Here is a 12140-nt window from a genome sequence, read left to right on the forward strand (position 1 = left end):
GGTTCATTTCCCAATACCAGATCAAGTACAGCCTCTTCTCTTGTCGACTTATCTACATATTGGGTCAATAAACCTTCCTGAACACACCTAACAAACTCTACCCCATCTAAACCCCTCACTCTAGGGAGATGCCAATCAATATTTGGGAAATTAAAATCTCCCACCATGACTTCCGTTATCATTACACCTTTCCAGAATCAGTCTCCCTATCTGCTCGATATCCCTGTTACTATTGGGTGTCTATAAAACAACACCCAGTAGAGTTATTGACCCCTTCTTGTTCGTTATTTCCACCATCCCTGCATGTTTTCCTCCTTTTCTGCAACAGTGACACTATCTCTGATCAACAGTGCCACACCCCCACCTCTTTTGCCTCCCTCTCTGTCTTTCTGAAACACCTAAAGCCTGCCATTTGAAGTAACCATTCCTGCCCCTGAGCCATCCAAGTCTCTGTAATGGCCACAACATCATACCTCCAAGTACTGATCCACACTCTATGCTCATCCGCTTTGTTCATAATACTTATTGCATTAAAATAGACACATCAGAATCCATTGGTCTGAACGCGTCCCTTCTCTATCACCTGCCTACTCTCCCTCTCCCACTGTCTCCAATCTTTCTCTATTTGTGAGCCAACCTCCTCTTTCTCCGTCTCTTCGGTTTGGTTCCCACCCCCCAGCAACGCTAGTTGAAAGTGTCCCCAGTATCCTTAGCGAACCTCCCCGCCAGGATATTGGTCCCCCTGGGATTCTAGTGCAACCCGTCCTTTTTGTACAGATCACACCTACCCCAAAAGAGGTCCCAATGATCCAGAAATCTGAATCCCTGCCCCCTGCTCCAATCCCTCAGCCACGCGTTTATCCTCCGCCTCACTTGATCCCTGTACTCCCTGTCACGTGGCACAGGCAGTAATCCCGAGATGACTACCTTTTTGGTCCTGCTTCTCAACTTCCTTCCTAACTCCCTGTAGTCTGCTTTCAGGACCTCCTCCCTTTTCCTGCCTATGTCGTTGGTACCAATATGTGCCACGATCTCTGGCTGTTCTCCTTCCCACTTCAGGATATCCTGAACGCGATTAGAAATATTCCGGACCTTGGCACCTGAGAGGCAAACTACCATCTGCGTTTCTTTCCTGAGTCCACAGAATCGCCTACCTGACCCCCTAACTGTTGAGTCCCCTATCACTACTGCCTTCTTCCTTTCCCTACCCTTCTGAGCCACAGGGCCGGATTCTGTGCCAGAGGCGCATCCACTGTTGCTTCCCCCAGGTAGGCCATTCCCCCCCCCGCCCCAACAGTATTCAAACAGGACTACTTATTGTCAAGGGGCACAGCCACAGGGGTGCTTTCTAGCCTCTGACTCCTGCCCTTCCCTCTCCTGACTGTTATCCACTTATAACCATATAACAATTACAGCACGGAAACAGGCCATCTCGGCCCTTCTAGTCCATGCCGAACTCCTACTCTCACCTAGTCCCACTGACCTGCACTCGGTCCATAACCCTCCATTCCCTTCCTGTCCATATATCTATCCAATTTAACTTTAAGCGACAACATCGAACCACTTCTGCTGGAAGCTCGTTCCACACAGCTACCACTCTCTGAGTAAAGAAGTTCCCCCTCGTGTTACCCTTAAACTTTTGCCCTTTAACTCTCAACTCGTGTCCTCTTGTTTGAATCTCCCCCACTCTCAATGGAAAAAGCCTATCCACGTCAACCCTATCAATCCCCCTCATAATTTTAAACACATCTATCAAGTCCCCTCTCAACCTTCTATGCTCCAAAGAATAAAGACCCAACTTGTTCAACCTTTCTCTGTAACCTAGGAGATGAAACCCAGGCAACATTTTAGTAAACCTCCTCTGTACTCTCTCAATTTTATTGACATCTTTCCTATAATTCGGTGACCAGAACTGTACACAATACAATTTTGGCTTTACCAATGCCTTATATAATTTCAACATTACATCCCAACGCCTATACTCAATGCTCTGATTAATAAAGGTCAGCATACCAAAACCTTTCTTCACCACCCTATCCACATGAGATTCCACCTTCAGGGAACTATGCACCATTATTCCTAGATTCCTCTGTTCTACAGCATTCTTGGATGCCATACCATTTACCATGTATGTCCTATTTTGATTAGTTCTACCAAAATGTAGCACCTCACATTTTTCAGCATTAAACTCCCATCTGCCATCTTTCAGCCCACTCTCCTAACTGGCCTAAGTCTCTCTGCAAGCTTTGAAAACCTACTTCATTATCCACAACGCCACCTATCTTAGTATCACCTGCATACTTACTAATCCAATTTACCACCCCATCATCCAGATCATTAATATATATGACAAACAACATTGGACCCAGTACAGATCCCTGAGGCACACCATCCTCCAATTTGACACAGTTATCCACCACTACTCTCTGGCGTCTCCCATCCAGCCACTGCTGAATCCATTTTACTACTTCGATATTAATGCCTAACCATTGAACCTTCTTAACTAACCTTCCGTGTGGAACCTTGTCAAAGGCCTTACTGAAGTCCATGTAGACAACATCCATTGCTTTACCCTCGTCAACTTTCCTAGTAACCTCATCAAAAAATTCAATAAGATTTGTCAAACATTACCTTCCACGCTAAATCCATGTTGACTGTTCTTAATCAGACCTTGTCTATCCAGATAATTATATATACCATCTCTGAGAATACTTTCCGTCAATTTACCCACCACTGACGTCAAACTCACAGGCCGATAATTGCTTGGTTTACTCTTAGAACCCTTTTTAAACAATGGAACCACATGAGCAATACGCCAATCCTCCAGCACCATCCCCGTTTCTAATGACATTTGAAATATTTCGGTCAGAGCCCCTGCTATTTCCACACTAACTTTCCTCAATGTCCTAGGGAATATCCTGTCAGTACCCGAAGACTTATCCACTTTTATATTCCTTAAAAGCTTCCTCTTCTTTCATCGTCATAGTTTCCCTAACTACCCTTCTTGTTTCCTTTACCTTACACAATCCAATATCCTTCTCAGTGAATACCGAAGAAAAGAAATTGTTCAAAATCTCCCCCTCCTCTTTTGGCTCCGCACATAGCCGTCCACTCTGATTCTCTAAGGGACCAATTATATCCCTCACTATCCTTTTGCTATTTATATAACTGTAGAAACCCTTTGGATTTATTTTCACCTTACTTGCTAAAGCTGCCTCGTATCTTCTTTTAGCTTTTCTAATTTCTTTCTTAAGATTCTTTTTACATTCTTTTATATTCCTCGAGCACCTCATTAACTCCAAACTGCTATATTTATTGTAGATCTCTCTCTTTTTCTGAACCAAGTTTCCTATTTCCCTTGAAAACCGTGGCTCTCTCAAACTTTTAACCTTTCCTTTCAACCTAACAGGAACATACAGATCCTGTACCCTCAAAATTTTACCTTTAAATGCCCTCCATTTCTCTATGACATCCTTCCCATAAAACAAATTGTCCCAATCCACTCCTTCTAAATCCTTTCACATCTCCTCAAAGTTAGCCTTTCTCCAATCAAAAATCTCAGCCCTGGGTCCAGTCCTATCCTTCTCCATAATTATACTGAAACTAATGGTATTGTGATCACTGGACCCAATGTGCTCCCCAACACATACCTCCGTCACCTGCCCTATCTCATTCCCTAACAGGAGATCCAATACTGCCCCTTCTCTAGTTGGTACCTCTGTGTATTGCTGCAAAAAACTGTCTTGCACACATTTGACAAACTCCAAACCATCCAGCCTTTTTACAGAATGGGCTTCCCAGTCTATGTGTGGAAAATTAAAATCTCCCACAATCACAACCTTGTCCCTACTGCAAATATCTACTATCTCCTTACAAATTTGCTCCTCCAGTTCTCGGTCTCCATTAGGTGGTCTATAATACACCCCTATAACTGTCACTACACCTTTCCTATTCCTCAATTCCACTCAAATAGCCTCCCTGGACGAGTCGACTAATCCATCCGGCCAGAGGACCGCTGTTATATTTTCTCTGACAAGCAATGCAACACCCCCCCCTCTTGCCCCTCCTATTCTATCACACCTGAAGCAACGAAATCCTGGAATATTTAGTCACACCCCTCCTGCAACCACGTTTCACTAATAGCTACAACATCATATTTCCAGGTATCAATCCATGCTCTAAGCTCATCCATCTCTCTTACAATGCTCCTACCATTAAAATAGATGCATTTAAGAAACTCTTCACCTCTTACTCTCTTTTTATCCTTAATGGAGCAGACAATTTTGTTATCTTTTTCTTCCTTGTCCCCTACATCTTTGGTCTGAGTGCTCCTGATCTCTGTCCCCTGCCTACCCTCCCTCACACACTGTCTGCTAGCTTTCTCTATTTCTCCTTTCTCCTAGTCTCTTTAATTTGATTCCCACCCCCCAACCATTCTAGTTAAAAGTCACCTCAGTAGCCCTCACAAATCTCCCCGCCAGGATATTGGTCCCCCTAGGATTCAAGTGTAACCCGTCCTTTTTGTACAGGTCACACCTGTGCCAAAAGAGGTCCCAATGATCCAAAAACTTGAATCCCTGCCCCCTGCTCCAATCCCTCAGCCACGCATTTATCCTCCACCTCATTGCATTCCTACTCTCACTGTCACATAGCACAGGCAGTAATCCCGAGATTACTACCTTCGTGGTCCTTTTTTTCAACTCCCTTCCTAACTACCTGTATTCTCCTTTCAGGACCTCTCCCCTTTTCCTACCTATGTCATTGGTACCTATATGTACCACGACCTCTGGCTCCTCTCCCTCCCACTTCAGGATATCTTGGACGCAATCAGAAATATTCCAGACTCTGGCACCAGGGAGGCAAACTACCATCCGGGTCTCTGGACTGCATCCACAGAATCGCCTATCTGATCCCCTTGCTATCAAGTCCCCTATTACTACTGCCCTCCTCTTCCTTTCCCTACCCTTCTGAGCTACAGGGCCGGACTCTGTGCTGGAGGCACGGCCACTGTTGCTTCCCCCAGGTAAGCTGTCCCCCCCCAACAGTACTCAAACAGGAGTACCTATTGTCAAGGGGCACAGCCACCGGGGTACTCTCTATTACCTGAGTCTTCCCCTTCCCCTTCCCCCTCCTAACCGTGACCCACTGGTCTGCCTCCCGTGTCCCCAGTGTGACCACCTGCCTGTAACTCCTCTCAACTCCTCACTCTTCCTGATCAGATGAATGTCATCGAGCTGCAGCTCCAGTTCCCTAACACGGTCCCTTAGGAACTGCATCTCTGCACACCTGGTGCAGATGTGGACGTCCGGGAGGCTTGGAGACTCCAGGACCTCCCACATTCGACACCGAGAACAACAAACTGCCCTCACACTCATACTGCCCCTCTCCTCAAATAACAACAAAAAATGAATACCAAACGCTCTTCACCTCGCCCATTTCTGCCTAAGCCCATTGAGCCGAAGCCCTTAAGCCTTCACTCTGCTCCTGGCTCACTCCGCCGCCCGCAAACTATGCTGCCTGCTGTATGAGGCTCTGGTCCTTTTAAATCTTCCGCGCTTCACTGCCTGATGTCACACACCTGCGCAGTCCCGCCTCTCTGAACGCCGATGAGGAAAAAACCGAAAAATTCAAAAGTGGCTTCCTCCGCACTCCCGCTCCGATTCTCAGACTTCCTTCTCCGAATTACACCCTAATCAGGATTTCTGTCCTTTTAAATCCTCTGCGCTTCACTGCTCGACGTTACACGCCTGCGCAGTCCCGCCCCTTTGAACGCCGATGGAAAAAAAACAAAAAATTCAAAAATGGCTTCCTGCGCACTCCCGCTCCGATTCTCAGACTTCCTCCTCCACTTATCTGTCTCCCGAGGCCCTGGTGTGACTACTTGCCTATAACTCCTCTATCACCTCCTCACTCTCCCTGACCAGATGAAGGTCATCCAGCTGCATCTCCAGTTCCCTAACCCAGTCCCTAAGGAGCTGCAGCTCGACGCACCTGGCGCAGATGTGGCTGTCCAGGAGGCTGGGAGTCTCCCAGACTTCCCACATCTGACACCGAGCACAGAACACCGGTTTCACACACATTCTTCTTGTCTGTATTGTACACAGATAACGTACCTTGTCTCGACCCATTATTGCCGAAGTCCCGTTGAGCCAAAGCCTCTCAACTCTGTCTCCCTCTACTCCACTGCCCGCTCCTCTGATGCCCACTCTATAAAGCAGTCTCCTTTTAAACTCTTCTCGCTGTTCTCATTCGTTGACATCCACACGTTTGCGCAGTCATGCCCCAATCAAACCGCTGAAGAAATAACTGTCTTCTTTTAAACTCTTCTCGCTGTTCTTACTGGCTGACGTCCACACATATGCACAGATGCGCCCTAGTCAAATCGCTGAAGAAATAATTGTCTCCTTTTAAACTCTTCTTGCTGTTTTCACTGGCTGACGTCCACGCACTTGCGCAGTGAAGCCCCGCTGAAACCACTGAAGAAATAACATTCTAAACAATTCCGATTCATTGCACAGCACCCAATCCAGAATAACTGATCCCCTAGGGAACTCAACCACGAGCTGCTCATAGGCAGTTCAGAAATTCCCCCTCTTGGGATCCAGCACCAATCTACCTTTATCCTGGGTAACAAGTGACCTGTAGTTTTCACATCACAAGATTGCCATACAATGAGAAAGATTATTGTCCTCCCCTTCATGCTCATTGGTATTACCCTTGATGAGTTCAACACTATCAATCACTGTGGGGAGGGGGTCAGAGTAACTAAAAAGACTGCAAAAGCAGCCATATACTATAACAAGCTCTTTGTAGCACTGTGAGAAATTACCAGAACCTGAAACATGGAACCACCACTACCCAAGTTGGTGCTTTCTTCTCACTGCTGCTATCAAGAAGGTGGTACAGGAGCCTCAGGACTAACCCCACCGGGTTCAGGAAGAGTTAGTACCTTTCAACCATCAGACTGTTGAACCAGAGGGGATAACTTCACTTGACCTATCATTGATCTGTTCCCACAACTTATGCACTCACTTCCAAGGACTCTTCATCTTATGTTCTTCTTGGCATTTATTGCTTATTTATTTATTATTATTAATTTTTCTTTTTGTAATTGCACAGTTTGTTGTCATTTGCACACTGGTTGAATGGCTTGTTGATGCGGTCTTTCTTTAATTCTATTATGGTAATTGGATTTATTGAGTATGTCCACAAGAAAACGAATCTCAGGATTGTATATGGTGATATATATGTACTTTGATAACAAATTTACTTTGAACTTTTGAACTTTTAAATAATACTAATGGAGAGAGACAAACTGAGCCAAGTCACAGACTGATGACTGGCAGAAATGGCCTGTTCTGGTACAGACAGAAAAAGCAGAATGTGACGTCAGTCTGGATGCCTGATCCATGCCCAGTTGCTTCTGCATCTTGTGTTTAACGTTGCTGTAACAGTGTGATGTCAGAACTCACCATAGAGACTACAATAGTATCTGAAATGTTGATTCTCACCTATTGATGTCTTTTGTAAATCTTTTTACAGGTTAGAAATGACAAAGAATTTGTGTATGAGAATTTCAAATACAACGACGCGTCAGTTTTGCTGTCTCTGTCCAGATATTTAAGGATTAACCAGATATTTCTTCAGAGGTCCTCCGTTGGCCTGGGTCCACCGTAGATGTTGCAACCCAGCTGTCACACGATACACAAGCCGGGGCGGTTCGATACGGAGAGCAGGCTGTTGCCGATGTAGCAGGCTCCCCTTCTCCACAGAGCCGATGAACCCAAAGGAACGACAGAGAGCGATACAGTTTGGCAGTGGATGTGTCACAGGATTTGCCAGTCACCATTGAACTCCAACTAGTACTGCCTGAGGGACTCCAGCTCCAGGTTTTTCCTCGTGGTTTATTTCTGAAGCCTTCCCCGTGCAAGGCAGTGGACGTTTTGAGACCAGTTTTCTTTCTCGATGAGTTTCCAACCACAGTTTGATGAGCCCCATCTGCCCGTAGGGACAGGTTTTAAGGTGCCAGTAACTTGCCTTTGTCCCTTCTGCTGTCAGTAGAAACAGCTCCACTCTCTACGTCTGAAATCTGACATGATGAATTGCCAGAGAATTAATAACAAGGAGACATAATTCACCTTCTGTCAGTGTGGGAAGAGATTCACTCACTCTGCTGACCTGCAGACACACCAATAAGTTCATAAGGGAGAGAAACCATTCAACTGTTCTGTGTGTGGGAAAAGATTCACTCGACCACCTGATTGGCTGACACACCAGCAATTTCACACTCAGGAGAAGCCATTCATCTCCTCCGAATCCGGGAAGGAGTTCAGTCAGTCATCCTGCTTACAGACACACCAGTGAGTTCACAGTGGGGAGATACCATTTACCTGCTCAGACTGTGGGAAAGGATTCACTCACTCATCCCACCTACAGACACACCAGTCAGTTCACATTAGGGAGATGCCATTTATCTGCCCAGACTGTGGGAAGGGATTTCTTCAGCCATCTCAACTGAAGGTACATCAGCGAGTTCACACTGGGGAGAGGCCATTCACTTGCTCTAAATGTGGGAAGGGATTCACTCAGTCATCCCACCTACAGACACACCAGTCAGTTCATACTAGGGAGATACCGTTTATCTGCTCAGACTGTGGGAAGGGATTTTCTCGGTCATCTCAACTGAAGGTACATCAGCGAGTTCACACTGGGGAGAGGCCATTCACTTGCTCTGAATGTGGGAAGGGATTCACCCAGTCATCCCACCTACAGACACACCAGCGAGTTCACACAGGGGAGAGGCCGTTCACCTGTTCTGTGTGTGGGAAGAGATTCACTCAGTTATGCCATCTACAGACACATCAGTCAGTTCACACTGGGGAGAAACCATTCACATGCTCAGAATGTGGGAAGGGATTTACTCAGTCATCTCAACTGAAACTACATCAGCGAGTTCACACTGGGGAGAAACCATTCACCTGCTCAGACTGTGGGAAGGGATTCACTCAGTCATCCCACCTACAAATACATCAGCGAGTTCACACTGGAGAGAGGCCTTTTACTTGTTCAGAATGTGGGAAGGGATTCACTCAGCTGTGCAATCTCCATGCACACCATTTAGTTCATACTGGGGAGAAACCATTCACCTGCTCAGACTGTGGGAAGGGATTTACTCAATCATCTCTACTACTGGCACACAAGTCAGTTCACACCGGGGAAAGTCCATTCACCTGCTCTGAATGTGGGAAGGGATTCACTCAGTCCTCTCACCTACAAACACACCAGCGAGTTCACACGGGAGAGAGGCCTTTCAGCTGTTCTGTGTGTGGAAAGAAATTCACTCAGTTATGCAACCTGCAGACACACCAGTCAGTTCACACTGGGGAGAGGCCATTCATCTGCTCAGACTGTGGGAAGGGATTCCTTCGGTCATTTCAACTGAAGGCACATCAGCGAGTTCACACTGGGGAGTGGCCGTTCATTTGCTCTGAATGTGGGAAGGGATTCACTCTTTCAATTCAACTGAAGGAACATCATAAAGTTCACACAGGAGAGATGCCATTCACCTGCTCAGACTGTGGGAAGAGATTCACTCGGTCATCCCACCTGCAGGCACACCAGCGTGTTCACACTGGGGAGAGACCGTTCACATGTTCAGTATGTGGGAAAGGATTCACTCAGTCATCTCAACTGAACGAACATCAGCGAGTTCACACTGGAGAGAGGCCGTTCACCTGCTCTGAATGTGGAAAGGGATTTACTCGGTTATCCCACCTGCAGACACACCAGCGAGTTCACACTGGGGAGAGGCCGTTCACGTGTTCAGTGTGTGGGAAGGGATTCACTCACTCATCCAACCTACATACACACCAGTTTGTTCACACTAGGGAGAAGCCATTCATCTGCTCAGACTGTGGGAAGGGATTTCCTCGATCATCTCGGCTGAAGGTACATCAGCGAGTTCACACTGGGGAGAGACCGTTCACCTGCTCTGACTGTGGAAAAGGATTCATTCAGTCATCTCACCTATTGGCACACCAGTCAGTTCACACTGGGGAGAAACCATTCACCTGCTCAGACTGTGGGAAGGGATTTCCTCGGTCATCTCAACTGAAGGTACATCAGCGAGTTCACACTGGGGAGAGGCCTTTCATCTGCTCTGAATGTGGGAAGGGATTTACTCAATCATCCAACCTTGTGACGCATTACCGAGTTCACACTGGGGAAAAGGTTTAACTATCACTGTTGCTGAATCCAGGGGCAAGTTCAAAAGTGACTTTTGGTGTTGAACCTTGCTGCTCATCATACCCAGTTCTGCTCCTTGGTCACTGGACATGGGAGGAATTTCTTCCCTTAATGGAGCAGGAGTTTAATATTCTGGATCTGTGACAAAGAAATCAGTTCTACTTTAAAATCTGTCTTAGGTACCTAGTGAATTTAAACACATCAGGTGGACAGTAGGGAGTCTCTGCCTGTCTTTCTGTTCCACGACAATCGATGACTGCTGTTTACCCCTCATTCACCCTGTGGTGATGGGTTCCAAACAGTCACCAATCTGTGGGCAAGGAGGTTTCCCCTGAATTTCCTGCTTGACTTTCTACAGACTGAAGAAGGTGATGAGTTGACTGCGATTATCTCTGACATGTCCTTTGCCCTTCGAATCTCTGGGTCGAGGAAGATTAACATTGGTGGTTGAGGGTGGGGTGGGGACAAGGTAAAAAATGACAGAGTAGCAGCATTTGTAAGGCTGATTGACAGAGAAAAAAATTAAGTTGACTCTGACTGTTGATGTACTGCCTGAGTCAGTTGTGGAGGCAGATACACTAGTGAAGTTTAAGAGACTATTAGACAGGTATATGGAGAAATTTAAGGTGGGGGGTTATATGGGAGGCAGGGTTTGAGGGTCGGCACAATATTGTGGGCCGAAGGGTCTGTAATGTGCTGTACTCTATGTTCTATGTGCTATTACTGCAAGTCAAGTGCACAGGTGCTGAGAGTCCAAAGATTGTCAAAAGCTGCGCATCCATTCAGTGGACAAAAGGCTCCGAGAATGGGTGCACTGGACCTCCCAGGCACAACTGAGATCTTGTTACCTAAACCTAAGGATTGGGACTCCCGACAGAAAATATAGTTCCCAGTTTATCTCACATGAGGAACTTATAATGTATCTTTCAGATAAGTGGATACATGATTTCCTAATAATTGAAGTGAAGCATTGAGATCTGGTCTGATGGCCAGAACTAGCTGATGTCTATACCCAATGGAAATAGTTGAGACAGAGGCCTGAAAGAAAGAACTGTGTTCAATTTCCAGGTAATTAAAATGTCAGTTAGGCTGCACAGGACAAACAAACTCCTTGCATAGCTTTTGGTTCTTCAGTGAATCACCTTTGTTGAATGTCACCTGGTTCTGGATCCTTCCACCAAGTGATTTCATTGTTTCTTCTTTTCTATGTGAGTGTATAAGTCAACCATCACATTTGGTGCATCCAGTTGTAAATTGAAGAGTGACTGTTGGTGTCAGATTTGGAATTATTGTTGCTGTTCATCAGGCCTGGAACTGAACCCTGGTCTCTGAGTACAGGAGGGGTTTGTTCTGATGACATTAGCCTCTAACTAGACTGGAGTTATATATTGTGGATCTGTCATAAGTAAATGAGTTCTATTTTAAATTTTGTGTCTCAGATCTTTGCTGACTCTTCAGCATACTCAATCAACAGTAGAGAGGCCATTCTGTCCCTCTGGTTCCTGCCAGTGTTCCTGTTCCAACTCTTCCCGTCACCCTGTAGTTCTTTGCTCTATTCTGTTCACTCAGCTTCCCCTAAAATGCATCCTCTATAGTGACAGGTACTGAATGCTCACCACTCTTGATAAAGTGATGTCACTGATCAACTGGTCTCTGACAATTTGCACTTGTTTTTCTTTCAAACTTTATTCACCTGTGCACAAGGGCAACAGTCTAGCCCATCATCAATCTGCTCAGAGTGATCAATTTTATATCAATATTAACCAGTTGAAATCTTGTGCATCTTCTAATGTCTTAATTACATACATAGAACACTTATCATGATATATTCTTACAGGTTGTAATGAACAACAAAACTAAATGCAATTTACACAAAATGCTGGAGGAACTCAGCA

General features: G+C 45.8%; 1 protein-coding gene across 3 annotated transcripts in view; it reads left to right on the forward strand.

The window, feature by feature from the left end:
* LOC140199683 (uncharacterized) overlaps positions 1-11654 on the forward strand; it is a 30777-nt gene extending 19123 nt beyond the window's left edge. For all 3 annotated transcript variants that reach the window (XM_072262158.1, XM_072262159.1, XM_072262162.1), the window contains one exon: positions 7543-11654. In XM_072262158.1, the coding sequence (XP_072118259.1) occupies positions 8464-10236 (1773 nt within the window). In that variant the 5' untranslated portion in view covers positions 7543-8463 and the 3' untranslated portion in view covers positions 10237-11654. The remainder of the gene's footprint in view (positions 1-7542) is intronic.
* Positions 11655-12140: the final 486 nt, after the last annotated feature.

Source organism: Mobula birostris, chromosome 6 (genome assembly GCF_030028105.1).
Source record: "Mobula birostris isolate sMobBir1 chromosome 6, sMobBir1.hap1, whole genome shotgun sequence".
Classification (NCBI taxonomy): domain Eukaryota; kingdom Metazoa; phylum Chordata; class Chondrichthyes; order Myliobatiformes; family Myliobatidae; genus Mobula; species Mobula birostris.